This window comes from Ranitomeya imitator, chromosome 4 (assembly GCF_032444005.1).
Source record: "Ranitomeya imitator isolate aRanImi1 chromosome 4, aRanImi1.pri, whole genome shotgun sequence".
Classification (NCBI taxonomy): domain Eukaryota; kingdom Metazoa; phylum Chordata; class Amphibia; order Anura; family Dendrobatidae; genus Ranitomeya; species Ranitomeya imitator.
Window position 1 is genome coordinate 701,658,372 of NC_091285.1, and position 14,164 is coordinate 701,672,535.

Consider the following 14,164-nt stretch of genomic DNA (forward strand, 5'->3'; position numbering starts at 1 on the left):
ATACCCCATATGTGGGGGTAAACCACTGTTTGGGCACATGCCGGGGCTCGGAAGTGAAGTAGTGACGTTTTGAAATGCAGACTTTGATGGAATGCTCTGTGGGCGTCACGTTGCGTTTGCAGAGCCCCTGATGTGGCTTAACAGTAGAAACCCCCCACAAGTGACCCCATTTTGGAAACTAGACCCCGAAAGGAACTTATCTAGATGTGTGGTGAGCACTTGGAACCCCCAAGTGCTTCACAGAAGTTTATAATGCAGAGCTGTGAAAATAATAAATACGTTTTCTTTCCTCAAAAATAATTATTTAGCCCAGAATTTTTTTATTTTCCCAAGGGTAACAGGAGAAATTTGACCCCAATATTTGTTGTCCAGTTTCTCCTGAGTACGGTGATACCCCATATGTGGGGGTAAACCACTGTTTGGGCACATGCCGGGGCTCGGAAGTGAAGTAGTGACGTTTTGAAATGCAGACTTTGATGGAATGCTCTGCGGGCGTCACGTTGCGTTTGCAGAGCCCCTGATGTGGCTAAACAGTAGAAACCCCCCACAAGTGACCCCATTTTGGAAAATAGACCCCGAAAGGAACTTATCTAGATGTGTGGTGAGCACTTTGAACCCCCAAGTGCTTCACAGACGTTTACAACGTAGAGCCTTGAAAATAATAAATCATTTTTCTTTCCTCAAAAATGATGTTTTAGCAAGCAATTTTTTATTTTCACAAGGGTAACAGGAGAAATTGGACCCCAGTAATTGTTGCGCAGTTTGTCCGGAGTACACTGATACTCCATATATGGGGGTAAACCACTGTTTGGGCACACGTCAGGGCTCGGAATTGAGGGAGCACCATTTGACTTTTTGAATACAAGATTGGCTGGAATCAAAGGTGGCGCCATGTTGCGTTTGGAGACCCCTGATGTGCCTAAACAGTGGTAACCCCTCAATTCTACCTCCAACGCTAACCCCAACACACCCCTAACCCTAATCCCAACTGTAGCCATAAACCTAATCACAACCCTAACCCCAACACACCCCAAACCACAACCCTAACCCCAACACACCCCTAACCCTAACCACAACCCTAATTCCAACTGTAGCCATAACCCTAATCACAGCCCTAACCCTAACCCCAACACATCCCTAACCCTAATCCCAATTGTAGCCATAACCCTAATCACAGCCCTAACCACAACACACCCCTAACCACAACCCTAATTCCAACCCTAACCCTAAGGTTATATGCCCACGTTGCGGATTCGTGTGAGATTTTTCAGCATCATTTTTGAAAAATCCGCGGGTAAAAGGCACTGCGTTTTACCTGCGGATTTTCCGCGGGTTTCCAGTGTTTTTTGTGCGGATTTCACCTGCGGATTCCTATTGAGGAACAGGTGTAAAACGCTGCGGAATCCGCACAAAGAATTGACATGCTGCGGAAAATACAACGCAGCGTTTCCGCGCGGTATTTTCCGCACCATGGGCACAGCGGATTTGGTTTCCATATGTTTACATGGTACTGTACACCTGATGGAACACTGCTGCGAATCCGCAGCGGCCAATAAACTGCGGATCCGCAGCCAAATCCGCAACGTGTGCACATGGCCTAATTCTAAAGGTATGTGCACACGCTGCGGAAAACACTGCGGATCCGCAGCAGTTTCCCATGAGTTTACAGTTCAATGTAAACCTATGGGAAACAAAAATCGCTGTACACATGCTGCGGAAAAACTGCACGGAAACGCAGCGGTTTACATTCCGCAGCATGTCACTTCTTTGTGCGGATTCCGCAGCGGTTTTACAACTGCTCAAATAGAAAATTGCAGTTGTAAAACTGCAGTGAAATGCGCAGAAAAAACGCGGTAAATCCGCCATAAATCCGCAGCGGTTTAGCACTGCGGATTTATCAAATCCGCAGCGGAAAATCCGCAGAGGACCAGAATACGTGTGCACATACCGAAACCCTAACCCTAACCCTACCCCTAACCCTACCCCTAACCCTAACCCTACCCCTACCCCTAACCCTACCCCTACCCCTAACCCTACCCCTAACCCTACCCCTAACCCTACCCCTAACCCTAACCCTACCCCTAACCCTACCCCTACCCCTAACCCTACCCCTACCCCTAACCCTACCCCTAACCCTACCCCTAGCCCTAACCCTAACCCTACCCCTAACCCTACCGCTAACCCTACCCCTAACCCTAACCCTATTCTAACATTAGTGGGAAAAAAAATTCTTTATTTTTTTTATTGCCCTACCTATGGGGGTGACAAAGGGGGGGGTCATTTATTATTTTTGTTATTTTGATCACTGAGATAGATTATATCTCAGTGATCAAAATGCACTTTGGAACGAAGATGGCAGCGCCCGGGGAGAAGACGGACGGACCCCGGCAGGATCGGTAAGTATGATAGGGTGGGGGGGGAGCACGGGGGGGGGATCGGAGCATGGGGGGGTGAATCGGAGCGCGGGAGGGGTGGAACGGAGCACGGGGGGGTAGAACGGAGCACGGGGTGGTGGAATGGAGCACGGGGGGGTGGAACGGAGCACGGAGGGGGGTGGATCGGAGTGCAGGGGGTTGATCGGAGCACGGGGGGGTGATTGAAGCACGGGGGGAGCGGACAAGAGCACGGGGGGGAGCGGAGCACAGGACAGAGGGGAGCCGGAGCAGTGTACCGGCCAGATCGGGGGGCTGGAGGGGCGATCGGTGGGGTGGGCTGGGGGCACATTAGTATTTCCAGCCATGGCCGATGATATTGCAGCATCGGCCATGGCTGGATTGTAATATTTCACCCGTTATAATAGGTGAAATATTACAAATCGCTCTGATTGGCAGTTTCACTTTCAACAGCCAATCAGAGCGATCGTAGCCACGAGGGGGTGAAGCCACCCCCCCTGGGCTAAACTACCACTCCCCCTGGGAGTTAACCCTTTCACCCGGCCTGCAGGGACGCGATCTTTCCATGACGCCACATAGGCGTCATGGGTCGGATTGGCACCGACTTTCATGACGCCTACGTGGCGTCAAAGGTCGGGAAGGGGTTAATCTCCCACTGTTTTATTTATTTATTTTTTTTTTCAGGGAGACTTTAGAAACAAAATAAAATAAAATGATTTTTTCAGGAAGAATTTAGAAACAAATAAAATAAAATGATTTTTTCAAGGACAATTTAGAAACCAAAAAAAAAAAAAAAAGGCTTTCTATGCCCCACTGACTGAGAGATGGCACACACAGGAGTCAGGACTGGCACACAAGCCCAGAGGCCAATATTTATCTCCCACTGACTGATTTATTGATTTTTTCAGGTAGAATTTAGAAACCAAATCAACAAAAAAAATAAATAGGCTTTCTATGGCCCACTGAGTGAGAGATGACACAGACAGGGATGGCACTCTAGCAGAAATGTCAATCTTAATCTCCCACAAAAAAAAAAAAAACAGGGACTGTCCTACAATTACTATCTCCCTGCAGTAATCTCAGCCAGGTATGGCAGGCAGCAATAAGGAGTGGACTGATGCACAAATTAAATAAAAAGTGTGGACAAACAAACAAGAGAGCTGTGCAGAAAGGAAGGAACAAGAGGATTTGTGCTTTGAAAAAAGCAGTTGGTTTGCACAGCGGCGTACACACAGCAATGCAGCTATCAGGGAGCCTTCTAGGGCAGCCCCATGAGCTACAGCGCTGAGAAAAAAAAAAAATGTAGCTTCCACTGTCCCTGCACACCGAAGGTGGTGTTGGACAGTGGAAATCGCTACAGCACAAGCGGTTTGGTGGTTAATGGACCCTGCCTAACGCTATCCCTGCTTCTGACGAAGCGGCAGCAACCTCTCCCTAAGCTCAGATCAGCAGCAGTAACATGGCGGTCGGCGGGAACGCCCCTTTATAGCCCCTGTGACGCCGCAGACAGCAAGCCAATCACTGCAATGCCCTTCTCTAAGATGGTGGGGACCAGGACCTATGTCATCACGCTGCCCACACTCTGCGTTCACCTTCATTGACTGAGAAATGGCGCTTTTCGCGTCATTGAAACGCGACTTTGGCGCGAAAGTCGCGTACTGCATGACCGACCCCGCACAGGGGTCGGATCGGGTTTCATGAAACCCGACTTTGCCAAAAGTCGGCGACTTTTGAAAATGAACGACTCGTTTCGCTCAACCCTACCGATGACGATTACTGGTTAGCCTGCCTCCTTGATCCTCGCTATAATGGCAAATTGCAAAATATTATGCCACATGAAAACCTGGAACAAATTTTGGCAACCAAACAATCAACTCTTGTTGACCGTTTGCTTCTGGCATTCCCTGCACACAGCGCCCGTGATCGTTCTCACACGAGCTGCAGGGGGCAGCAGACCAGAAGTGTTAGAGGTGCACAAATCAGAAGTGGCGTTGGACAGAGGGGTTTTCTGACCAGGTTGTGGAGTGATTTTGCTATGACCGCAGACAGGATAGGTACTGCAGCATCAATTCAAAGTGACAGGAGACAACATTTGTCCAGTATGGTTACTAACTATTTTTCATCCCTTATCGATGTTCTCCCTCAACCGTCATTCCCATTTGATTACTGGGCATCCAAATTAGACACCTGGCCAGAATTGGCAGACTATGCATTGCAGGAGCTTGCTTGCCCAGCAGCTAGTGTCCTATCAGAAAGAGTATTCAGTGCTGCAGTTTCAATATTAACTGAAAAAAGGACTCGTCAGGCTACCCAAAATGTTGATGATCTAACATTCATTAAAATGAACCACAACTGGATTTCGAATTCTTTTACCCCACCTTGCCCGGCTGACACCTAGCTTTCAATGAAAAGGTCTTGCTTGTGGACTGCTCTGACTGACTTTTCCAATCTCGTAATTTCCAGCAGCTGTTTGTCCAGCATACGACATGTTTACACCTCCCTAAATGGCCAAACTCCCCCCACGGGGCCGTGGTCTCGCCACTTGGCGGAAGCACCCGTGAGAGTGCCGTTTGTCTGAAGAGGTGGGTGTGCACGCTTTTGGTCGACGGCACTGCCAATGGGTCCCTCATAGTACAATAAAGTGTCTCTGGCGGTGGTGGTGCGCACCCAACGTCAGACACACCGTTGTAACATGAGGGGCCCTGGGCCTGTACCGCCGGCCACAAGAGAGTTCCCCCCCAGCTCAAACAATGCTCTACCACTTGCAAAATTATCTCTCACAGCTCCACCAATGTTTAGTCTATGCGCTGACATCCTTCAATGCCTGGCACTGACAATACCAATGTGTTGACATGTATGATGGTACTTTAAATAGTCAGGGGCAGTGTCCTATATTTACACCAGTAAATACTTAGCGCCAAATTACTAGGTCTGAAACTCAGCAGAAGAGCCCACCCCTGTACCTTATTATTCCACCCTTTTGTGTTTTGGTTTTGTTGCATTGCGAGACATTAACATCTATTTATTTTTTGTGAGTACTAACTGTCAGACACTCATTACAATCGGCCTCCGCTGACAACACCAATGCTGCCTGTGTACCCCTGCAAGAGAATTCCAAGTGCCCACTTTTGTTATGTTAGGCCTACTAAGCCTGTCTGCGGTCCCTCCTTCCACTAGTCCTCCACTGACCAGACCACTGCTGCCCGTGTCCCCCTGGAACCTATTTTAAAGTGCCTACAGCCTAATTTTGTTATGTTGGGCCTACTAAGCCTGTCTGCGGTCCCTTCTTCCACTAGTCCTCCACTGACCAGACCACTGCTGCCTGTGTACCCCTGGAACCTTTATTAAAGTGCCTACAGCCTAATTTTGTTATGTTAGGCCTACTAAGCCTGTCTGCGGTCCCTCCTTCCAATAGTCCTCCACTGACCAGACCACTGCTGCCCGTGTACCCCTGGAACCTATTTTAAAGTGCCTACAGCCTAATTTTGTTATGTTAGGCCTACTATGCCTGTCTGCAGTCCCTCCTTCCACTAGTCCTCCACTGACCAGACCACTGCTGCCCGTGTACCCCTGGAACCTATTTTAAAGTGCCTACAGCCTAATTTTGATATGTTAGGCCTACTATGCCTGTCTGCGGTCCCTCCTTCCACTAGTCCTCCACTGACCAGACCACTGCTGCCCCTGTACCCCTGGAACCTATTTTAAAGTGCCTACAGCCTAATTTTGTTATGTTAGGCCTACTATGCCTGTCTGCAGTCCCTCCTTCCAATAGTCCTCCACTGACCAGACCACTGCTGCCCGTGTACCCCTGGAACCTATTTTAAAGTGCCTACAGCCTAATTTTGTTATGTTAGGCCTACTATGCCTGTCTGCGGTCCCTCCTTCCACTAGTCCTCCACCGACCAGACCACTGCTGCCCGTGTACCCCTGGAACCTATTTTAAATTGCATAGAGCATCCTTTTTTTAATAGTAGGCGTACAAACTCTGTCTGTGGTCCATAATTGAAATTGTCCTCCACTGAAGAGACCAATGTTGCCTGTGTACCCCTGTAACCTTTTTTAAACTGCATTGAGCCAAATTTTGTGTTTAAGGCCTACTGCCTGTGTCTGTCTGCGCCACTCAATACAGCTGTCCTCCTTTTAAAAAAGCTGAGCGTCAATAGTCTGGTTTTCAGCCTATAGGAATTTGAAAACTGCATTGGGGCTACTACTACTACTTCGGTAGGGCCTACTAACGGTGTCTGCCGCTCCAAGGTGTTCCCCAAGTTGCCTCTCCATAGCTTTGATCTTCTAGCTCTCGTTTAGTAGTTGTTGAAAACATCACTGCATTAGGCCTACAAGTTGGGTCTGGGTTGTAGAAACGGTGTCTTCCACTCCAAGGTGTTCCCCAGGTTTCCTCTCCATAGCTTAGAGCTTCTAGCTCTCATTTAGTAGTTGTTGAAAACAACACTGCATTAGGCCTACAAGTTGGGTCTGGGTTGTAGAGACGGTGTCTCCCGCTCCAAGGTGTTCTCCAGGTTTCCTCTCCATTGCTTCAATCTTCAAGCTCTCGTTTAGTAGTTGTTGAAAACAACACTGCATTAGGCCTACAAGTTGGGTCTGGGTTGTAGAGACGATGTCTTCCTCTCCAAGGTGTTCCCCAGGTTTCCTCTCCATAGCTTCGAGCTTCTAGCTCTCGTTTAGTAGTTGTTGAGAACAACACTGCATTAGGCCTACAAGTTGGGTCTGGGTTGTAGAGACGGTGTCTTCCGCTCCAAGGTGTTCTCCAGGTTTCCTCTCCATTGCTTCAATCTTCAAGCTCTCGTTTAGTAGTTGTTGAAAACAACACTGCATTAGGCCTACAAGTTGGGTCTGGGTTGTAGAGACAGTGTCTTCCACTCCAAGGTGTTCCCCAGGTTTCCTCTCCATAGCTTCGAGCTTCTAGCTCTCGTTTAGTAGTTGTTGAAACAACACTACATTAGGCCTACAAGTTGGGTCTAGGTCGTAGAGACGGTGTCTGCCGCTCCAAGGTGTTCTCCAGTTTGCCACATAATCGAAGCTGCATAGAGCCTATTTTGTAATTTTACGCCTACAAAGTTTTTCTGCGGTCCCTCCTTCCAATTGTCCTCCACTGAGCACACCAATGCAGACCGTGTACCCATGTAACCTTTTTTAAACCTGCGTCGAGCCAACTTTGTGGTTTAAGGCCTACTTGTAGTGTCTGGCTGCGCCACTCAATACAGCTGTCCTCTTTACAAAAAATGACCTTTATCTGGTTTTCAGCCTATCGGAATTTTAAAAATGCAGTGGGCCTACTAGTTGGGTTGGGGCCTTCTATCGGTGTCTGCCGCTCCTTGCTGTTCTCCTCCAGTGAACAAAGCTGTGCCGCCTGTTTACTACTGTTGCCAATTTTGAACTGCATTTAGACTACTTACTGATTTGGGCCTACTCTCTGTGTCAGCCTCTCATTCAAGTTGTCCTCCACTGAATAAAGCAATGCCCCCTGGTTAGTCCTGTTACCAATTTTGAACTGCATTTAGCCCACTTTATTCTTTGGGCCCATATCTGTTTCCCCCTCATCCTGCCCATTGCCCAGCCAGTGATAGATGAGTCTGCTGGTACATTGACTCATAATGCAACGTTCCCCGTGCACGCTACACTGCAAGATTGTAACCCTGCTGAAAGTCAGGTCCCCCTTCCCGCATACCATACCACCTTACACGGGGACAAAGAGGAAGGTGCAGATAAAGGTGCAGGTTTCTTCATCAGGTGGGGGGAGGAATACTCGTTGGCGACGTCACTGGCACAGGGCCCCTCATAGTAACCAAAAGTGTTGCTGCTGGTGGAAGGCGCCCCCGCCGTGCAAACACACCGCTGTACTTTGAGGGGCCCTGTGCCAGTGCCAATGCCAACGAGTGGGCCCCCCTGCTTGCTCAGGATCACAGCACTTGCAAAGTTGAAATACTTACCTCTCCCTGCTCCACTGCCGTGACGTGGTCCAGATTTCCTGGGCCCACTAATTACTTGAATCAGCCATACCACAACTTTAGCCAAACTATTATTATAAGGTAAATTAAGATTGACAAGCTTCAGTAACAAGAATGGATGTTTTTGCCATTAAAATGGGCACTGTAGGTGTTTTCCTGGCCTCCACTCACTGCTGACTATGCTCCCCCATTGACTTGCATTGGGTTTCCCCGACTTTTCGCGATAATCGGCCGATTCCACTCGACTCGACTTTTGAGATAGTCGGGTTTCGACTCTACTCCGACTCGACTCTAAAAAAGTCAAGGTCACTCAACCCTACTGGTGGTTTTTTCTGTTATGGAGAGTGCCAAGTTAGCATAGGCAACTTTATAGGTCATGCAATTTTCCCTTGGGAACTTATATAAGCAATCAGAGAAGATGAAGACTGGAACTTAGAGCTCCTGATGTCTTTCTCACTGAAGAGGCTCATTAACAAACAGATTTTAATCAGTTGTGAAACATAAAAGCTCTGCAATCAAACTAATTCTATATTTTGGCCCTTACACCTTTAATAATTGATCCCTTATATGTTTTTATTTGTTTCATCAATACTAACTGACTTTGTCCTTGGTCCAATAAGTTTGTCAATTTGTTGTCCTTGTTTTTTTTTAATTAATAGAGTTAATTTTACACACATGTTAGCACTGTTTTTCTCACTTTGCTGTCCCATATTCATTATCTCTCCATTTGATGCCTCCAAGTTAGGAACAAAATATATTCCAGAAGCCAACGGTTTTAAACAGGCTTGAACTGGCCGGCAGGGAAACAGGATAATTCTCTGGTAGGCCTCACTGACGTAGTGCTGATGAGCACTTGGTTCACTATTTACTGAAAAAAAAAGACATCATCTAATCATCCAGTAATCAGGCTAGCCAAATTAATATTATATAGAAGCAAAAGGAAAATTGTGTGCTAGGGTCAGGTCATTTTTGCATGTAGCCGAACAGTGGGGCCACCTAGTTATTGGTGGGCCTTTGTCAACTCAGTCTGACACTTCTTTAAAATATTTGTGGAACTGTTGTCAAAGTCAGAAACACACATTAGCTTGAAAATATAATGCAATTCTTTACTTTGTATGTAAATCATAGTATAATAAAAAGAGAAAACAAAGAAAGTGTGAGAAAAATACTGAATGCAGAAGAACCGTATGACCTATGATTTGTATTTAATCCTTTACCTGATTTTAAATATGCTATATTATAGACGTCATCATCTCTAACTTGAAATTCATTTTCCACAAATTCCAGATCTTCCTTAGTGGTTGACATGCTAAGGTAAAGGACTCCCTTGTATTCACGGTAAGGATCCGACATGTTTTACTTTAAAAGAGATAAAAGATGAGGTCACAATAAGGTAATGTGCATAATTCGAGATATTGAAGAGGAACACAAAGTTCACAGAGTAAGTTCCTCTATCTCTATAGGGATTAGAATGTCAGATTTTTCACACAGACCATGTGTCTACATGTGAAACCAGCAGACATGACGTTATTTTCGGCGCAGCACAGATTAAATGCGTGCTGCACACATGCACTTTGATGACACATGGATGACAGATCAGCGCAACCAGGAGACAATGATGGGAGTTGCATTTAGCAGCCGGTGCCTGTGAGAAGAGGTGCAGTTCCCTCTGATCCCTGGTGTCGGCAGCTGCTGAAAGCAGAATTTATCATTTTCTCCTATCCAAGACAAAATTCGGTGATTGTGGTGATCTCCTTGAGGTCACCGCAGTTCTTTGGGTCACTCACACTGAAGTGTGGGAACTCTATGACATCACCACCCACACTGAAGCTGCTCACGCAGCACATCATTGTATCCTGCTCCTCTGCCTGAACAGTCGCTTCTTGGCACCGTCCAGGTTGTAAAGCACTTATCACTGAAATGGATTACGGCGTGGGACAGTGGGTCAGACAGGTGAGGGATATGGTGGATTATTATTTTTCTGTTGTTACAGAAGACAAGGGCTTCAACAGAATGGGTATAAGGTGAATATATGTTGGTTTCTCTTTTCTGTTTTTTTACAGGAGATGAGGGTTTCGATGGAATGAGCGTAGGGTGAGTATAAATGTGTTTTTTATTTTTAAATACACGTGTTAAACAGGGTGTTTTGTATTCTTTCAAATCAAGGACTTTATTGTTGCTGGGCCTTCGTTCACAATATGAATATGGGGTTAGTAATGGACAGGAATCTGATACGCACCTATCCATTACTAACTGCTGGGCTTGATGTCACCTGGCACTACAAAGGTGATGTCAGCCCTCCAACCATATTGCACTACTTGCCACTGCCACAGAGCAAGTGAGAAGGGTGAGGCCAAGGCCAGATTTTGAGCATCTTATGGATGTGCCATTTCGGGGGTGACTGAGGGATGATGTTGGTAGCTTGAGGGGGCAATATCTCCGACTTCTTCCCAGGCTACGAATATCAAGCCATAGATGTATGTTTAGCTATTTGTGGTTTAAATTTATAGGTGGAAACTACGTCATTTTCTTTCCTGGAGTCCTCTCATAAATTTACCAGGAGATGCTGAGCAAACAGCTGTGATCTGTTGTTAATAGCCTGGGAACCTTATGGGATATTGGCCCTTGTCCCAGGTTATTAACATAAAGCCATAGCCATGGGATTTCCCTCTTCTGGTTATGAAAAATGTGCTGGAGCCCATACCGTTTTTTCTATGTCACTATTTATTTTGCACAGGAGGTACACACAGGAGTCTGAATATAAAATTTCATCATTGTCTCCTGGTCGCGCTGATCTCAGTGCGATCAGGAGACAAAGGAGAGCAGTTTTCAGCAGTTCCCGGCACCTGGGATCAGTGCAAACTGTACTGCTTCTTCCCAGGTGCCAATACCTGTGACACAAATGTGACACATGGATACTCTGTCATACCGACAGCAAATACAGACACACAGATGGCACATGGACTGCACACATGTCATATACCAAACGTACACATGAACACAGACCATATATCTCACCAGCACTGTATGCTTCCTTTACAGGAATCACCAGGATGTGTGAAGGAGGCCTTGCAAACAGTATTGAAGAAATCTGAGGAAGCACTGGGGCTATGAGTGGGACTAAGTAACATGATTGCAGCAGGGTACTAAATCTATCCAATCTCACTGAGCAACAAATTTCAAAATTTGCTATTCAACTAATTGCAGTAACAGCTACTTTTACTTAGCAGTAGGTTAATGGCAACACCAAGGTTTAAAATCCGCACATTGACCAGAAGCAGATGGAAGGAGCGATCATTCCTGATTACTGCAAATTTTCTTGCCTTTTCTTGATACACTCCAAACTACAGTAGTGCCATGCTGCTGATTTCCCACATTAAGAAAGGAAACTACCCCTATACAGAAACTCTTTATTAATTATCCAAAAAATCAAAGTCAAGAAAAAATAATTTAAAAAAATGTAAAAACACTCTTAACAGGGGGACCTCAGCCAAGGAATCAGGGTAGCGGCCCTTGAGAAAATGCTGAAAAATAACAATATATCTTACATTGTCCCTATTAGGCCCTGGAATCTGATGGCCTACCTGACAGTGGAGGTTGGCACCCTAAATTTGGGATGTGGTGCCCCTGCTCCAAGATGGCTATCCCTTCTATCCCTCAGGTACCTTCACACTAAACGACGCTGCAGCGATCCAGACAACGATCCGGATCGCTGCAGCATCGCTGTTTGGTCGCTGGAGAGCTGTCACACAGACCGCTCTCCAGCGACCAGCGATGCCGGTAATCAGGGTAAACATCGGGTTACTAAGCGCAGGGCCGCGCTTAGTAACCCTATGTTTACCCTGGTTACCATCCTAAAAGTAAAAAAAGCAAACACTTCATACTTACCTACCGCTGTCTGTCCCCGGCGCTCTGCTTCTCTGCTCTGGCTGTGAGCACAGCGGCCGGAAAGCACAGCGGTGACGTCACCGCTCTGCTTTCCGGCCGCTGTGCTCACAGTGAGTGCAGGAAAGCACAGCGCCGGGGACAGACAGCGGTAGGTAAGTATGAAGTGTTTGTTTTTTTAACTTTTAGGATGGTATCCAGGGTAAACATCGGGTTACTAAGCGCGGCCCTGCGCTTAGTAACCCGATGTTTACCCTGGTTACCAGCGAAGACATCGCTGAATCGGTGTCACACACGCCGATTCAGCGATGTCAGCGGGAGAGCCAGCGACCAAAGAAAGTTCTGGCCTTCTAGCCACGACCAGCGACATCACAGCAGGATTCTGATCGCTGCTGCGTGTCAAACTGAACGATATCGCTATCCAGGACGCTGCAACGTCACGGATCGCTAGCGATATCGTTTAGTGTGAAGGTACCTCTAGGCTATCCCTTAATCTATCATTAAATCACAGACAAAACAACAAAGGACTACAGATCAAGTTTGATCTATATCTCTTGTTGGCACCATAGATAATGCACCCAGCAGAGGAAAGAATGTTTCCCTTGTGGCTCTTGATTAGCGTGTCGTAACATTGAGCGGACTACTACTTTCTGTTCATCAGATGGAAAAAGGACATTTCAGATTAGGGAATATATATATCTTGTACCAGTGATTTTGTCATCTACTATGCCACATGTCCCTGTGTCACCTCTGTTCTGACTTTATCTCACCTCCCATTGCCTGAGAAATACTCTGGGGACAGTAAGTCCTGTAGGGTTTCGTGAGCCAGTGTGGTATACACCTCGAGCTCCTGGCTGCAAGTTTTACCACAAGAGCGGGCAAAGGGGGGATTTATAATCTCTCTCCTGTCGGACAGAGCTTTGGAGTGGGCTACGCCGCTGTGGGAGCGCAACGATCATGTGGTGTGGAGTGTTCCTCAGTTTCTGGACTCTCTGAAACAGGTCTTTGTGGGACCTCAAGTCACTCATGATACAGCGCTCCAACTGCTGGCTTTGACTTAGGGTTCAACCATGGTCAGCCATTTTGACGTCCACTTCCGGACATTAGCGTCTGAGTTGGAATGGTCAGATAAAACCCTCATTCCTGTACTTTGAAGGGGGCTGGCTGACCATGTGAAGGATGCTTTGGTCACTAGGGAGATTCCCACCACACTGGAGGAGCTCATAGCTGTATCAACTTGCATAGACCTTCCTTTTCATGAGCGAAGGTTGGAGCGAGCCCAGTGTAGGCAGAGGTTTCGGCTGGCTCCCACCTTCACCAGACCTTTGGAATCTCCAATCCAGGCATCTGAGTCACATGAGGCCATAGAGGTGACACGAGCGGGATCCAAGTCCCAGTCCGCTCGTGCACTTAAGGTCTGTCATGTTTGCTGGCAGTCAGGACATCTTGCCTCCAAGTGTCCTCAGCGGTCGGGGAGACGTCAGCGTTCAGTGGCAGTTGGAGGAGGTACACTACACACGGTGACATTTGCCTCTAAGTTGTCCTTCAAGGGGACAATTACCATAGGCCCATCCACTCTTATGGTAAAGCTATGCGTGGACTCTGTGGCGGAGGGTAATTTAATGTCATCCACTTTTGCCCAGCGTCACGCAATACCCCTGGTGATGCTCGCCAAACCTGTAACCGTTAGAGTGGTAAATGGATTGACACTACCCTCACAGATTACCCACCAAACCATTCCTTTCACTCTTTCTGTGTCTCCATCACATCAGGAGATTATCTCTCTATTAGTCATTCCTGAGGGAATTGATGAGGTCCTGTTGGGGATACCATGGCTACGCTATCATTCTCCTCATGTAGAGTAGTCCTCAGGGAGAATTTGGGGATGGAGTAAATCCTGTGAGGGTTGATGTCAGAGGG

General features: G+C 47.0%; 1 protein-coding gene across 2 annotated transcripts in view; it reads right to left on the minus strand.

The window, feature by feature from the left end:
* LOC138677396 (sulfotransferase 2B1-like) overlaps positions 1–14,164 on the minus strand; it is a 163,284-nt gene that overhangs the window by 105,809 nt on the left and 43,311 nt on the right. Inside the window, exon 2 of one of the 2 annotated variants that reach the window (XM_069767488.1) lies at positions 9,577–9,718. In XM_069767488.1, coding sequence (XP_069623589.1) covers positions 9,577–9,712 — 136 coding nt within the window. In that variant the 5' untranslated portion in view covers positions 9,713–9,718. Of the gene's footprint in view, positions 1–9,056; positions 9,191–9,576; positions 9,719–14,164 lie in introns of those variants that run through there. The other variant, XM_069767489.1, reaches the window with a different exon arrangement.